This window comes from Lichenostomus cassidix, chromosome 28 (assembly GCF_008360975.1).
Source record: "Lichenostomus cassidix isolate B80296 chromosome 28, HeHo_3.0, whole genome shotgun sequence".
Classification (NCBI taxonomy): domain Eukaryota; kingdom Metazoa; phylum Chordata; class Aves; order Passeriformes; family Meliphagidae; genus Lichenostomus; species Lichenostomus cassidix.
Genome location: NC_139508.1, coordinates 3,041,607 through 3,057,946, shown reverse-complemented (window position 1 = coordinate 3,057,946; position 16,340 = coordinate 3,041,607). Strand labels below are relative to the sequence as shown.

Genomic DNA, 16,340 nt, shown 5'->3' with positions numbered 1-16,340 from the left:
CGGGGCTCCCCCGGCCTCCCGGCACCAAGGAGCTGCCAGACCCCCGCAGCCCCCCTCGGAGGCTATTTTAGCTTCCCTGGCCCCACGCCAGTGATGAAATCAGTTATTTCCATGTGTTTCCAAAAGCATTAGCCAGCTTTAGCAGCTTTCTGAAGGCGTTACATAAGGCAGCACTTCCAATGGCGCTCGGCACAGCCGGGATCCTGCTGCTCCTCTGAGCCCAACATGACGGCTGCTCATGGCCTGATGTGCTTCAGGTTGTACCAGGAAACAGTGGCCTGAGCTCTGTGTGGCCTTTGGCTTGTAACTGCTGACTGCAAACATGGCCTTTTAATGAGCTGGGAATTGCCCAAATGGAGCAAATCCTTCAGTCCTGTTGGGCCAGCAGCAGCTCTCCTAAAGCATCCAGCAGAATTCCTTGGAGATTTGTGAGCAGCCTCTCAGCTGCACTTAGTGCTTCCCCCAGGGAAAAGGAGCGTGGCAGTTTTCTCTTTTCCTGTGCTGAGGATATTGACAGCTTAAAATCTTGTGCTTCATTAGCACAACAACTCTCCTCCTAGTTCTCTTCCCATCCCTGTGTGAGATCTGGAGCCAGAATTTCCTACTCTTCCCTCTGCCTGATTTTACATGGAGGAGCCTTGAACCTGGCGCCCTTTGTCCATCTCTTACAGCCTGAGTTTCCTCTTGCATCCTCACTGCTGTCTGTCTGTCTGCATCCCTTCTGTGCTTGTGCACCACAGAGGTGGAAGTTGAGTGGGTTTGGCAGGGAGAGGAACTTGCCTGGGAGGAGGTGGCTGCATGTCTTTCTTTCAGGGCAGTGGGAAGCCCTAAGGATCCTTTTTCCTGTGCTCCCTCCCACCTGAGAACACTCTCCCACCCCTCATCTCACAGCTGCTACACTGTAAAGGCTGGCAAAACCTGATATTTATTCCCCTTGCTTGGTCTGACACACATTTTCCAGTGGTCAGCATGCCAGGTGGCCTTGAGGTGGATGAATTTTGGGGTGGGATTGCCCCAGTTCTGCCTGCTCTGGAGGCCTGGGCAGCTTCCCAGCATCTGCTGAGGCCCAGGGCTAAGCTATGCAGCGGTGGCACCAGGTAGCTATGGTGACAAACGTGGATGCTTTATTTAGTTCCTGCTTTTCCTCCAGAACATCTGCATTTCCTGGTTGGTGCCTACTCCCCCTGCAGCAGGCTGGAGCTGAATCCATCGCCTGTGGATCAGATACTGTCAATGGATGTATTTGTATGAGCAGCACAGACACCCCCAGCTCAGCTCTGTCACTCTAGCGGTTTTGTCTCATCTTTGTGTTGCTTTGAAAGGCTCTAAAAGCCCTCACAAGGCTGCGAGCGCCTGGTCTGGGTTTGACTGAAGCAGAATTCAGCGCAGCAAAGTGCTCATTTCCTCTGTCTGCCAGGGCTGTGCTGACCACAGGCCCCACAGCCGGGTTGTGAAGCAAACACAAACACATTTTGTAAGGTTTTTCTGTTCTTCTGTTGACTACTTTTGCAGTGCGTCTTCACTTTTTTTTCCCCTTGAGCTTTTTATCTTTGTTCCCCTTTTCCAGAAGAGCAGAGTTTAGAGGACTTAAAGCTTCAGTGGTATTTGGCTTGTAAAGAGACTCTCATGACAGTATATCCTCCAGATTAGTTGGGATGCTGCTCCTCGTTTTGTCTCCCTAATCAGGGATGAAGCTTTATTTATACTCTTCAGGGATGGAAAGAAGAAGGGCTGGTGCTGTTTTGTGTGTGCAGTCAGGAGAGATGTGTCAGAGTGGAAGAGTTTATAAATAGCCTTAAGGTTCTTCTGGCAGCGTCTGCCCATGGCTTATCAACTCCTGTGCACTTTGCTTCTGGACCAGAAAAATGCACAAGGTCAGCTTTCCTTCTCCTGGTTTAATAGACTTTTACTGGAAGGGGAAGCTCTGAGGCTGTAGCTCTGCATTAATCAGCATCTGGATTGATTTCCAGGCCCTGTGATCTGGGACATTTTGGTTGGGTCCTCAGCAGTTTGTTTTCTCACTTTTGTGACCTTTCCTTGCTGGGACAGTGAGAAGATGTGTGTCCTAATGACAGTGGGATGGTTTAATTCTGCTGTGGCAGGAGTCCCCCAGGCTGTCTGTGCCCATCTAGAGGCCTGTCCTGGATCACAGGCTCGGGATTTGCCTGCAGAGGGAGTTTGTGGCCAGAACACCTGCTGAGTGCAGGGAGAAGGAGAAGGTCCTGCCTCGTTTACAGATTGACCTCATACTGCTTTTATAGTGGTTGTTTAAATGTTGATCTGAGTTGGAGACTGAGGTGGAATCCAGGTTGAGTTCATTAACCTTGCTGTTGGATTTCTTCCTGCTTCTCCAGTCCCATACCTGAGACTGTGCTGTGTTCTGAACTCCAGGATTTCTGCTCTGGGACATAGCACTGTGCCAGTCCAGGATCACTGAGTGTGTGGGCTGGGGGCTGTGAGGAGCTCAGGGCACGTTCAGTTTGTGGATTGTCACTTGATGTGATTTGAAAGAGTTTTGAAACTGTTGATGTGGTGCAGAGGACATGATGACCTGTCTGGGCATGACTGTGTAGTGTCTGTTCTTATCAGTTTAATACCTGATACATCCTCTATGAGAGAACTTTATATTTTAGGAATCATTTCCTCATGGAAGGGGTTGGCAGGCACTGGAAGGGGCTGCCCAGGGAGGTTTGGAGTCACCATCACTGGAGGTGTCCAAGGAACAGCCAGCTGTGACAGTGCTCTGGGTGACAAGTTAGGGATCAGCCACAGGTTGGACTCAGTGATTCTGTGACACCCCTGTATAAGAACAGCGAATCTTCTGGGAATACTGGGGAGCAGAGGTTAGAGTTGGGCCTCCTGAAGCATTCCCTGGCACAGCCTGTCCCATCCCTGCTCGCAGATAAACTCCAGGGAAGTCTTTACCCTAAATGGCCGCGAGCAGCGGCTCCTGCGGGCAGACGCTCCGGGATGACTTGCCTGGTGAATAGAACATGATGTTTTGTCTTGCTGAAGCCTCTCTTCAGTGCAGGACTTGAGCCACGGAGCTGCCATGAGTGACTCAGAGCTGAATGTATGAATGTACATTTTCAGCGAGGACACTTTCCGTTTTCTCTCAAACATTGCCCCAAATGCAGTCATTTTTCATTGAAGTAAAAATTCCTTTCGGTCGATTATTTTCCGTCTGCCTTTTTTATGGCTTGAGAGCAGCAGCTCCCTGTGCCGTGGCTGTTTGTAACTGTTGCTCTTCAGCCTCTTTTAATCATTTACCTTAAACTTCTTCCCCTGCTTGTACCGGTTTCATCCGGTAAATGCCTTAAATTTCAAAAACACCTTGAAGTGTGGTCTTTAAATAAATCAATGGGGGGAGTGGGTGGTGTCCTGCATTTCCTGTTTCTCACTGTATTAAGAGAACCCAACCAATACTTGCTCTTGTCCCCTAAACTTCATATGAGAGGTCTTTGCAGCCCTATTTCTTAAAAAAAAAAAAAGCCAACTCATTTGGGCAGCTCAGCTTTGAAACTAGTGTCTGATCATCTTATTAATAGGTTCTTTAATTAGGTGTGGGATTTTTTTTTTTTCCTCTGAACTTATTTCTTTTTCTGTAAGGTGAGGAGAAATTCCATCTGAATGTGAGAAAACTCCTTTGCTGCCAGGGTTGAGCCCTGGAATGGGTTGTGTGGGGGGGTTATAGAGTTTCCGTCCTCAGAGACATTTAAAAGTCAGTCCAAACAAGCCAAAACTCTTGAGGAGTTGGGCTCTGAGGACTCCAGTGCCTCGAGTTCCTGAGCTGGGAGCCTGGGATGCACCTGACCTGTGACCTGGAGAGCTCTTCCTGGATTGCTTTAACCTACTTCGTGTGATGTCATGTGGGTCAGTAGTGATCCCATCTGCCTTAAAGCTCTTAGTGCTGTCACCAGCATGGATAAACCTTCCCAAATTGCCAGGACAAAGTGTATTTTGGGTTCTGGGGGAGAAAATAACTTCAGTCTTTCCCCACTGTCCTGTCCTATGCCCCCTCTTTGCCCATGTCCTGATCCAATGTGATATGAATAGACTGACAGGGAAAATGTTCCGGAGCAGCTTTTGGTGTCACATGTGCTGTGGTGATTTATCTCTTCTGTGACCTTTGAATTGCAGAATCTCACCTGCAAGGCCCTTGCAGCTTCCTGGTTGAACTAGGATGTGTCTTTCCATCCCTCCCTTGCCCAGTGTCCACCCAGATGTATCCCCCATCCCTGTGTTCTCAATGTGTCCTCGTCCTGGCTCTCCCCAGCACTCTGCACTGTTTGCTGCTGTCCTGACTTTCAGAATTCCTGTTTGACAGTGAGTGCTGCTTCCCAGACCTTTCTGATTGCTGGAGATGGGCTCCTCCTGTTCCTACCCCTCTCCTAATCCTCACTTTTCATGCATCCTGTGCAAGACTTGACATTGCAGGTGCTTCAGGAGCAACGGGATCATCCAGTAAAAGCAAAACTCCTGGTACTGCTCAGCCATGAGGTTTTGTTAGCATTCATTAGGTGAATATATTCCTGGAACCCTCATTGGAGAATATCTTGGATGCTGCTGGAGGGGACTCCCAGGGTTCCATTGGCTCATTTCTGGAGAATATGGCAAAATTTGCTCCTTCCCTTCTGTTGAGTTGTGAAGCTTCTCTTCTGAAAGGCAGTGGAGCAGAGTGGGCATCCTGAGAGGCTGTTTAAGGAATCCACCTCCCTCTCTCCCAGAGAGAATAGGGATGAGCTGCTTTTCTTCTCCCCACTCTGCTCACCACCCACCCCTGCTACCTCAGCAGATGATCCCAGAAATCCAAGTCCTGGCCAGGGCACCGGGATGGGTAGTGGGATGATTTTTTTTGTCGGTTCCCCCCAGCTTCAGAACAGAATTCCACTAGGCCAGAGTATCTGAGACACCAAGCAACTGGACATGTGCTGTGCCTGAGGCTTTGGCTCTTCCGTGGAGGAGATTCAATGGAATTATCTATGAAATGCAAAGTCTTGATGTTCTTTGCCTAGAGACTTTCTTGGAGCTGTGATTGAGGGCTGGACAAGCCTCAGTCCCTTCACAGGGAGGCAGGGAGGGAAGGGCTGTACCTGCTTTGCAGGTGGGAAGCTAAGGAACAGACTGGATCAGGTCACCAGTGGGATTGGAATTTTATGCTGAGCTTCCTGTGACTGATGGAGCAAATCCTGCCTGGAGCTGCCAGGACTGGGCACAGCGTGGCTGTTGGGGAGGGAGAGGGAGGGAAGGGCAGAGCTTTGTGCTTCCTGGCTTGACTCCTGGGAGTGTCTGTGATCACACCTGGACTTTTTTCCTTCTTTGCAGGGATGCTTGAATACGACCCAGCCAAGAGGTTCTCAATACAGCAGATAAGGCAGCACAAGTGAGTGTTACCAGTGCTTCTCTTCCTGCTCCTCCTGTACCTGTGCTCCTGCTCTCACCTCCTGTTTCCTTTTGACAGCAGACACATGGAAGTCACTAGATCACCTTCCTCCAGCTCTGCTGGGGCTCTGGCAACCTCCACTTGGCTTTTTTCCTCCTATTAGAGCATCCGGTGAAGCACTGGAATTGCTAACCAGTAAATAAGGAATATGTTGGAAGTCTGTTCATGGCGTGCCTGCTTCTGGATAATTAAGGGTTCTGGATAATTTTTTCCAGAGACCAGCAAGTCCTAATGGAGCAGAACAGGAGGTCCTGAAGGCTGTGTTATTGAAGTGGGACTGTTCAGTAACGTGTGTTAGTTCTGGCCAGTCTGGGGACAGAAATATCCCCTGGTATTTGCTCCATATGGAGTCAGTATGTGGAAAAGCGTTCCAGGACAATAGGAAATTTTTTTTTCTTTCTCTTTAATATCTCAGTTCTCCCTCCCCCATATCCTCCCCCATTTTCCATGCCATAGTCAGGGGGGGAAATGCCCCGTTATCGCTGAGGGGTTTTTTTAAGGATCTGTTTGAACATGCTGGCTCCAAGCAGAGATTTCCTGGGCGGATAAAAGTACAAGAACAAAAAGCATCATGAGGCTGCTTCACTGCGGAGGCTGCATTAGCTTATCTCCTCTTGGAATGGGAAGTGCTTCTGAGGACAGGCAGAGCTGCCTCTGGACCGCAGCTGCTCACCCTGTGAGCCTGCCCAGATCCTTTTGGGAGCTGTGTAAAAGCAAGGATGTGATCCAGGGTGGTGCTGAGCCCATTCCACGCTGCAGGAACAGCGCTGCTTTCCCCGTGTGTCTCTGGAAAAGCCATGTGCTGTCAGGTGATGGTCGCTGGGAGGTGCCCAAGGAGCCGCAGCCAGAACCTGAAAGGCCTGAGGTCACTGGGGCTCTGCTGAGAGCAACTGGGACCAGCTCCCACAGATACTGGAGGGACCCTGGGGTACAGGCAGGGCTGGGGGTTAGGGCTGGCAGGACAGGGCTTATGGGGCTGCCCAAGCAATTAATGAAGTGTCAGGCTGACTCTTTTGGTAGTAGCCAAGCCCCGTGCCTGGATTGTTTCAGGGACTCTCGGCACTGGGCATTTGCTGTTTGAGGCTGCCTTTCCCTGCACGTTCCTCCCAGTACCACTGGCCATGACCAGAGGGGCTCAGCTTGCCATGCTTTGTCAGGAAGCACTGGAAAAGAAGCAGGAATTATGGAGTCATCAGAAAGTGTTGAGAAAAGCACTAACAGCACTTTCCTTCCTGTGATGGCAGAGGCTGCCTCTGAGCTCAGGCACTGCCCTGGGCCCTCATGGGTCACTGCCAGGTGACTGAGCTGGTTCCCCAACTCCAGATGCTCCATTTTGCCCTCCTCCCACTTGGCAGTGAGTTTTTGTGTCAGCATTGCCCAGCTGGAAGCACAGAGGGGCCTCCAGAGACCCTGCATGTAGTTAGAAAGCTGGAGAAACTGGAGCACGCCTCTGGCACAGGACAGCCACAGAGCTCCTCAGCTGCTGTGCCAAGGCTTTTCATCCCATAGCACCGAGAGGGGCTAAGGAAAGGCTCTACCTCCAAACCAGGAGCATTTCCAAGGCTTAGGCTCTTATTAGTTTTGTGTGAGCTTAGCCAGTGCTTCTTAACAGGCTTTTCTCCCCTATTAGTAATTGCCTCCTTCCTCCTGCTGTGGCATCTAGTAATTACATCAAGCACAGCAGAGCTTGCAGCCTGGGCCTTGGATGTGTCTGTCCAGCTTCTTTTAGTGCTAAAGAATCCAGAGCTTGGTTCTCCTGCCTTTTCTTTAAATAGAAGCTTAGCCCTGATGCTTAACCTGACCCTGTTTTCTTTTTTGTAAATGGAACGCAGCAGTCAGGACAGCAGGCAGCCATTTGGGTATTGGCAGAGGGGTTTGGGAAAGCATTTTATTAAGGAGAGGTTTGATTTCTAGAATCCTTAGATTTCATGTGTTGTGGGGAGTAAGTCATTAATGATTGTGGGATTCCCTACACTCCTCCCCTCAAAAGCATTTGCTAAGGACAGGAACTAAACCAGAGAAACATCAAGCGACTTTTTCCGGGCTGCCCTGCTGGGATGGATCCCGGCTCAAACCAGAATCACCCTGTGCCTTTCCGTGCTGCTGGAAGTCTCCTTTTATGTCTTTGAGCTGCTGTTCCCGGGGACTCACTCATATGGACAGTCAGGATCATCAAAGTGCTCTGAAATCAGCAGGAGCAGCCCCTGGGCCCCGGGCAGGGGTTTTGCACTGAGACTGCTGGACCAGGCTCGTGTCAGGGTGGTGGGAAGGGGCAGTGTTCTCCTGTCCTGTGGGAAGGGTGATCCCAAAGGAAGTGTAACAGAGTGGGGTGCTCAGGATCCCTCCTTCCCCACTTCACCTTCAATAAAATGTGAAGGCTTTTGCAGTAGGATCAGGGATAAAATCAGTGGCTCAGGGGCCCTGAGAAAGCACCATGGGAGCACAGAGTGCTCCTCCGTAGGGAGCAGAGCTGCAGGAGGCAGGGAAGGCATCCAGGCAGCCCAGCAATGGTAATCCAACCATTCCTTCCATTATTCCTGTCAGCTATTCCAAATGCTTTTCCCCCTGCAGCAGCAGAGGAATGCTGGAGCAAGAGTCTGCTGAGTTTCATCCCTGCCAGCTGCCTTCCTCTCTCCTCACTCCTGCAGCTGAACTGCATCAAACTCCTGTCTCTGCACTTTTCCTGGAGTGGGACAAAGCAAAATGCTGCTCTGTTCAACCCAGTCCATGCAGAACAAACCTGGAGTTGGAATTGGAAATGAGTTAAGCCTCTCCCAGCCTGTCATCTCAGAGCTTAGGATCTGCCAGAAGCCAACCCCTGAATAGCAGTGGAAGATCCTGGAAACCTGCTTTCCCTGGAAGGAGCCGAGTGGAATGATGTTCAGTGGAAAACTAGTGCTCATAGCTCAACTCCTTGAATATTTGGTGCTCCTGGGATAGGGATTATAGGGCAGGGAGGAAAAGCTGCCAAGAGCCAGGAAGTTCCAACCTGTTCCCTATGGATAATCCACCACCTCCCCTCTGCCCCGTGCTTTTGCTGAAGGGCTTCCTGTTCATACACCACATTTTGTTACTAATTCACTGACCTGCTGCAGCACTTAAAGTGATGAAGTGGATGCAGAATTCTACCTCTGTCCCTTGTTTCCAAGGCAACCATCTTCCCTTCCCTCTCCACAAGTGTCACACTTAATTTGTTCAGGCGCAGATCCGATTGCAGGAGTTCATAGCACGAGAGGGGAAGCACTTCCACCTTTTATTAGTGGAGGTGCAAATTAACCTGCAGGGCTGGGGTCTCCTCCTGGAGCTGCTGTGCTGCCTTTGCCAGCACCTGTGGGGTTTGAAGCATAGCTCTGGAATGCTGTTCAAAGCTGGGTACCAAATCCTTTGGAAATCTGTGTGTGGTGCCACCGAGGGCTCCTTTGCTGGGACTTTGCTCCTGGACTTCCTTTCCTGTATTTGAGAGAGGGGTTTCTCTGAGCTTCTGCTGCTGCCTTTGCACTTATGGATCTTCCCAATCCCTTTTCTATTGTGCCAGGCAGTGATCTCCCCTCAGCAGGACACAAAGAAGCATTCCTCTCCCTTCCTGAGGCACCTGGCTCAGCCTTCCTGTCTTCTGGCAGCATATGGAAGGGATCTGTCCTTCTTTTACCCACATTCTACAAATCAGTTTTATAACATGGAAAGTTTAAGGACTGAATCTCCAGAGCTCCTTGGAGGAGTCTGAGCCATCACTGTCACCTTTGGTCCCACCAACAGCTGAGAGAAACTGCTGTTTTCATACTTTTGTTTTTTCTGAACCTGACTGAAGAGCTTGGACATCTCTTGGTCCAACAAGAGCTGGAACAGTGATTGCAGGGACACTGCTGGCGTGTGTTGCCTTTCCCTGGGACATTGTGTGCCTTCCACGATTGCCTGTGAGGGAGCTGAGCTAAACTGGAACCCTGTTAGTTGCTGCTTGTGGTGACAGTGACCTTCCAGGGAGCTCGAGGCCCTTACATGGCATCACAGGAGGTGGAGAATCACTTGTCCTGACCCTGGCTGGCAGGGCAGGGATCTGCAGCTTGGCATTTGCTCTCAGAGAAAACCATCCCTGTGCAAACCGAGCCAACTGCAATGTTTGTGACCCAAATGGGAAGTGAATAGCTGGGAGTGTTGGAAAGCTGCAGCTGTGCTTACAAGATTCTTATTTTAACCTTGCTTATACCAGGACTTGAAAAGAGCAGAGGGAGGACTTGTGATGGGAGATCTGAGCTTGGGAGCTGCAAACCAGACGAGCTCATTAAGCACTGGGCAACCCAGATTCCTCTTTCCCTTCAGTCCTTGACCCTTGCTGTCTTATCTCCCTGTGGCTGACAGCAGCCGTCTGGGCACCACTTCTGCCTGGCAGGATCACAATTAACACTTGTGCTGCTGCTGGCTGGGGGTTCTGAGCTTTTCAGGCGCCTCAACGAGCTTGTGGAATAGGAAGAAATAATCCCTTACTACTGCTGCCTTCACTATGAAGCTTTTCTAAGCCACTCCCAGCTCTTTGAAACAGAGACCAGAGAGGAATCTGCCTCTTGCAGGGGATGTGTTGCAGAAGGGGCACTTCTGAGATATTCAAAATATTTTCTTCCCCCTCAGGGTTAAAGCAGCCACCACAAGCACCAGGTAACTGTGTGTGTGACAGTGCAGCTGGCTTAGAGAACATCCCTGAAACTGGGAATAACTGGTGGAACAGGGTACTCATCAGCAGAGCTCTGTGTTTTGGGTGGTAAGGAGGGACTTTATTTCATGGCCGTTGCTGACCAGGAGGTGCTGCTTTCTAGCTCAGCAGTGGCTTCCTGAGGTGCATGAGGGTGTTCCTGGAGCCAGTGGTCCTCAGCTGAAGAGTAAATCTTCACTGACAACCTCCAGCACCAGCACAGAAAGTGACAGTCCCTGCTGGAAAATCCTTGCCAGGAAATACTCCACTACTTCATACAGAATTGCTCGAGGCTCCTTCCAAGAGGTCTTTGATTTTTCTTAGAACTTCAATGGATTTCTCTTCTCACTCTCTATCCTCATTACCATATATGCATATGCAAGTGTTTGAAATCACCTCCCGGAGGATGGAAGCATAATGACTGGAGTACAGTGATTCAGGTTTCTGCTGCTAATAAAAACCTATTTTTACTCTCCTGGTAAGTAGGACAGGAGGGAAGAGTGAGGCAGAGCTGAAACACAGCAAAATAAAAACACCAGTTGTTGTGGACTTCCAGGCTTTTTCCCTTTAAAACTCTCCTTTTAACAGCAGTCACTCTGATCTCCTCTGTCCTGGATATTCCCTCCTCCCGAGGTCTCTGCTGTTGAGTTTGGATCCCTCAAGCGCCAGTGCCTTTGGCAAAACCAGCTGGTGGCTCCTCTGCCCCTGTGCTGCTGATCCTGCCAGGCCGGATCAGCCCAGGCTGGATTTGCTGTCTTGGCAGTCGCTTCCTCGATGAACGCAGTCGCCGAGGAAGGGAAATGGATTGATCCGATTAGGGGAGCGATGTGCCACTCACGTCAACGAGGAAGCCATCCATGGGATCTGTGAGGAGCCCTCAGCCAGAATCGAGTTATGCTGGTCCTGCTCCCTTCCTGCCGGTCCGGCAGCTGGGATGGGCTTTGCTTAACTCCTGTAGCGCCACTTCAGGGACCAGAGGTGACACTTGCCCGCTGAGATCTGCAGCAGTTCCTGTCCCTCTCCCCAAACAACACCTTCCTCTGGCAGGCAAGGGGCTGCCTGGCTCTAAAACTCCATTGCTGCAGAGAAAACAGTTTAAAGATGCTGATGGTGAAGCACTTTCTGGATGAGAGTTCACCCCTCCCTTGAATCCTGCCTGATTTGTCCCAGTAGCTGCATTTCCATTTGTTTATCTCCTCACTCCTCGCTTTTCCTGATAGTTTTGTTAGAATCCCACTTCTTTTTTAGGCTGACTGTCAAAGCAGTGTAAGACTAGAACAAAATGATAATTACAGCTCTGCGCAGGAGGTGCCTTCAGCCTTCCTTCCTGAAAGGAATTTGGAACTGGGGTGATAAAAACCAGATGGCTCAGGTTGGTGAGAGCTCTTGGGCTGGCTCTGGCCCTCCTCCGTGGTTGGAGGCCAGGAGTTTCTGGATGCCAACTGCAGGGTGGGATGCACTTGTGTCCCATCAGGTTTGTGTGGGCTGGAAAGGTGTGTTAGAGGTACCTGGGTCTGGAGGAACCTCTGCTCTCACCCACATTTAACGGGTCACTGGGAGTGTGGAGGCTCCAGCAGCACTTCCAGGAAACTTTGGGTGCCCACATGCAGCACTGGGAGATGTCCCAGACAGTCTGGAGTCAGAGCTCTGCTAGGGGAGTACGATGAAAATCTAAGAGGTTTATCCCATCTGGCTCTGGGATGCTGCTGGGAAGCAGCCTGCTGGATTCCTGATCTGATTAAGAACAGCTTTCAGAGCCGATATCCTTTCCTGGCCAGTTGGCAGCATGGGGTTTGGTGGTGATAGGAGTCCCTTGAGACAGAGGGGGGATAAAAGGATAAAGTAGAAGTTTCTGCTGCAGCCTTGGTGCAAACTGGCTTTTAGAGGAAACCGCTGCAGTAACTGCCCCTCTCCTCAGGCTGGGATCCTGCAAACTTGTGTCTGTTGGGCTGGATCAGCCTCAGCTTCAGCATGGGAGAAGTTCCTTCTGTCCTGCTTGCATGGATAATAAAACTCAGGAGCTCTGGCAGCTCTGCTGATGTGTTTTGACTTTCAGGTAGTTTGGGCTGGAGCTGGTGACGGGGACAATGTTCCTGAGCTGCATGTCCAGGCCCTGAGCTGCCCTCTGTGTCTGTCCCTCTGTTCCTGTCCTGTTCCCAGTGTGTCCTACAGCATACTCTGACTCCTGGCCAGACCTTTTGATCCCCCTGCCCTGCCATGGGTGGAGCTCCCAGTTCGGAATACTGGGGTGGGCTGGGGCCATCTCGGTGTGGAGAATTCCTACATGCCTTGTGCACTGACCCAGCTCTGTCCCTGGGCTCTTTTCAGCTGGTTTAGGAAGAAACACGCTCAGGCAGAGGCGCTGGTGCCCATCCCTCCCAGCCCCGAGACGAAGGACAGATGGAGGAGCATGACGGCGGTGCCTTACCTGGAAGATCTGCATGGCTACAATGAGGAAGAGGATGATGACTTGTATGACATTGAAGATGATATCATCTACACTCAGGACTTCACAGTACCAGGTAGGGGGGAAGTGCTTGGGGTTTTTTTGTCTGTTTAGAGCTTTTAAGGAAAGGCCTTGAGGTCTCAATAATCCTTTCAGCAGAGGAGACTGTTGGTTGTGCTATGGTGTGAGTGAGCCATGATGCTCCAGATTTCCTCAGTCCTTGATTTGATCAACCAGGATGCCCCTCCCAAAGTTATCCCTGTGCCAGCTTCCTCCCTTCTCCCAGGAACAGCTGCTGCTGGACTCTGCTGTTCAGCACACTTAATTCTTTGGACCAATTTTGCTAGAATGAGTTATTTGGGAGCAGAGCCCTGGAATGACTCTGTCTTCAGGGTACATGGCACAGCTGGGGGATCCTCTGCATTCTGGGAGCCTGATCCCAGTCTGGCCTGTGACAGTGCTCCCCAGCTCTGTGTCCATCCCAGACGAGCAAGATGAGCCCCATACAGGCAGACGTCTGAGGTTGGAGATCCTCTCCAGAGCAGTGACACCAGCAATTTCACCCTCCTCATGCAAACAGCAGAGTTTAAACCCAAATCAGAGCTGTCATGGCAGATGACAAGCAGATTACTGGAAAACCTTCCATGTTATCTATGTAATTTGTGCTGTTTCAGAAGGATTACAGACCTAAAGGCTGAGAGGGGCCGGTGAGGTGGGATGTGCAGCGTTTGTGATGGGCAGGAACCCCCTCAGCACTGGAAACACATTTGTGGGAGGAGCAGGGTGAGGAGGGTCCCAGCATAGACCCTCAGTGGGTTTGTGAAGCATTGCAGAGGTGGGAGCAGCTGCAGAGGGAATAGATGGGAATTTTTCCACCCAACTCTTCCTGTAGCATCCCTTTGAACCTGCTCAGTGCTACGTTTCTAGCAGTGATCCCATATTAAAATATAAATTAAAAGCCCCCTTGTACATGGGGGATCAGTTCAGCTGTGGCTCTGCTGGGCAGCCAGAGCAGGAGTGTGAGTGACTCATAGGTGGGGGTGGGTGTTGGGTTTGGGGCGGGAGGGGAGGGGGAAGAGGAAACCTCATTAAATCCTGTGTTCTTCAGAGGAAGAAGGGGCTTTGAGGAAGTGCTTTCATTTTTAAAGGGTTATTTAAAGATTTATGCAGCTCTGTGGGGAGATGTAAATGTTCCAAGCCCCTGGTTCAATCGGTGTTAAACATCCCATCCGAGGGAAGGATGGAGGAGAGGATGGAGGGAGAGGATGGCTGTGGCCTGGAGGCAGAATCCTCTCCCCACTTGCGTGCAGTGAAGAGATGTGAGCATCCTGCTCGGTGCTTTTGTGCTGCCTCAGGTCTAGAGGCCGAGCTCTGCTCTTTCCTGTCCTGCATTAACCCCTCCTCTGCTGTAGCCCCATCCTGCAGCACCTGCTCTTGGGTTTTTCAATCTCAGTCTGCAAAATACAGCCAGGGCTGGAGCTTCTGAGCCAAGGCTGGTGCTTGGGAAGGTGTGTTCCTGGCTGCTCATGGTGCCTGTGTGCTCAGTCTGACAAACAGCGATTCAAAACCTCTTTGCGGTGTTATTTTGAAACCTTTTTTGGTGCCTGAATGAGCTGGATGCGGATCCATTAAGAATGTGAGGGGTGGCAGAGATGAGCAGGGATGAGCAGCCACGTTCCTGGTTCCTCTCTCAGCCCTCCCTTTATTTATTTTATATTTAGCCCTGCTCGTGGTGAGGGTGAGGTGGGCAGGAGCTCGGGCAGACTCAGCGCTGGGTCAGCGGTTCCGCGGGGGCAGCAGTTGCCAAGACTTCAGCCCATGCTGAATTTTTATTTTCATTAATTTGAACGTCAGCAACTGTCATTGGTGAAGGAGGTAAAATTAGCTCACGATTCACCTCCCTCCTTGGTATCCATAATAGACTCCCGGGACTGTGCTTTTGAAGCAGGGAAGGAGGGGAGGAGGGAAGAGTCACACAAAAGACAAATGAGCTGTTTGGATAGATCCTTTTTTCCCTCCCCAGTCAGAAATGTTAATTGACTTGGACCGAGTTCAGCCGAGGGAGGGGAAGGAGAAGTGTTCAGCTTTGCTCTGAATGGGGTTGTTTGAGGCTCTGCAGTCGTGCCGGTGGGATGGAGGGATGGGAGGAAAAACCTGGAGCTCTGGGGGTGCTGCAGCCAGGCTGGGCTGGGCTGGGGCTGCAGCCTGACCCATGCCAGCCCCCGAGGGAGCCCCATCCCTGGGGGCTCTGGGACTGGGGTGTCCCCCTCTTCTAGAGCTCGGACTCCTGAGCCCTTTGCAGCCATCACCTCTCCAGAGGGGTTGGGCACTGGTGGGATGATAGCAGGGCAATAAGCTTTGTGCTTCTGGGCCTTCTGCTGTGCCTGTCACTGCCAGAGTGCTTGAGGCACTGCCACACTCCCAGGGCACCCCCTCTGTCCCCTGGGGGGCCAGAGCACCCCCACCCTTGTGGTGAGCTGGGCCAGGAGCTGTGCTGGTCTAGGGTGCCAGGCTGGGCACTGAGGGTGCCACCGGCTCCAGCAGTGCCAGGGTTGTGTGCACAGAGCCAGGAGCTGTCCCTCACCAGTCAGTCCCTGTCCCTCCTGTGACAGGAGCGCTCAGGTAAGTGGCCACAAGCCAGTGACTGGGAGCTGTGGCAACACTCCCATCAGGAGGGATGCAGGGGGAGATCCAGGAGGGAATCGATTGCACGTGTAACCGAGGTTACATCCCTCCCTCCCTCCCCATCTCTGGCAAACCCACAGCAGTGCTGGGGGGATGTGGCAATGCCCAGGCATCCGAGGTGGGACCCCTACTGTTCTTCCCCAGAGGAGAAGCAGCTCTCCCAGCACCCCTGTGTGCTCCCCCCCAGCTCCCAGCAGTGGGGTGATCGTTGGCGCAAGCGGAGCTGACGTCCCGCCCGGCCTTGGCGGAGAAAGGATTGAGCATCCTTTAAAGAAAATTATACATAATCGTCTTACAGCCTTTGCTTCCACTCAAACCTCTGAGTCATAACTGAAGGGCCCTGGAGCGTGACGTTCCTGCTGGAAGGAAATTGCCTCGGCTGGATCCGGTGGGGGGGAGCCTGACGAAGCCTCTCCTCAGCCCTGCGTTGGGCTGGGGGCTGTGCCGTGTTCCCGGTGGGGGCACCCCGGGATGCTCTGCAGCCACATCCCTCTGTCACTCCCCGGGTGAAGGGATGTGACCCAAGCTCCAGCCGTGGCAGCAGGAGACGCCTCTGGAAATGGCTCTTCACCTGCTCTGCTGAGTCACAGGGAGCTGAGGAGGGAGAGGGGCTGATGACACCCATCGGGGTGTCCCCTCAGGGGACAGTGACACATCTGAGCCTTGGCCCTGCCAGGAGGGGATGCGCTGCCCCATTCTGCAAACATACCCAGCCCCTGGGTATCCCAAAGTTGGTGCCTGGGGCTGGGACCTGCATTCCCTCCTCCAGAGAAGGCAGGAGGAGAAGGAGGAGCCAGGCTGCTGCCTGAGGGCTCGGGGGTCAGGGAGGAGGGACAGGAGGTCTGTGCCAGCCATGACCAGGTGCTGAGGGAACAGGGGTCAAACCAGTCCTCAGGGACAGCGGGGGTGGAGGTACAGTCTCAGGCTCTCAGCCTTGCACATCCCCAGTTCGGCATCCCTCCCTTGCGCTCCTCGATGGCACAGGAACAGGTTCAGATTTCCTGCAGGAGCAGGATCCATCCTGGACACTGGGATGTTCCTTGAGGGGCTGCTGCCACCCCCTCACTGTGGCCGTTCCCTTG

The 16,340-nt window shown here is 52.0% G+C and overlaps 1 protein-coding gene across 1 annotated transcript in view; it reads left to right on the top strand.

Moving 5' to 3' along the window:
* Nucleotides 1-16,340, top strand: part of STK11 (serine/threonine kinase 11) — a 32,314-nt gene that overhangs the window by 13,713 nt on the left and 2,261 nt on the right. The window contains exons 7-8 of the mRNA XM_085040494.1: nucleotides 5,326-5,383; nucleotides 12,456-12,649. Of these exons, the coding sequence (XP_084896620.1) occupies nucleotides 5,326-5,383; nucleotides 12,456-12,649 (252 nt within the window). The remainder of the gene's footprint in view (nucleotides 1-5,325; nucleotides 5,384-12,455; nucleotides 12,650-16,340) is intronic.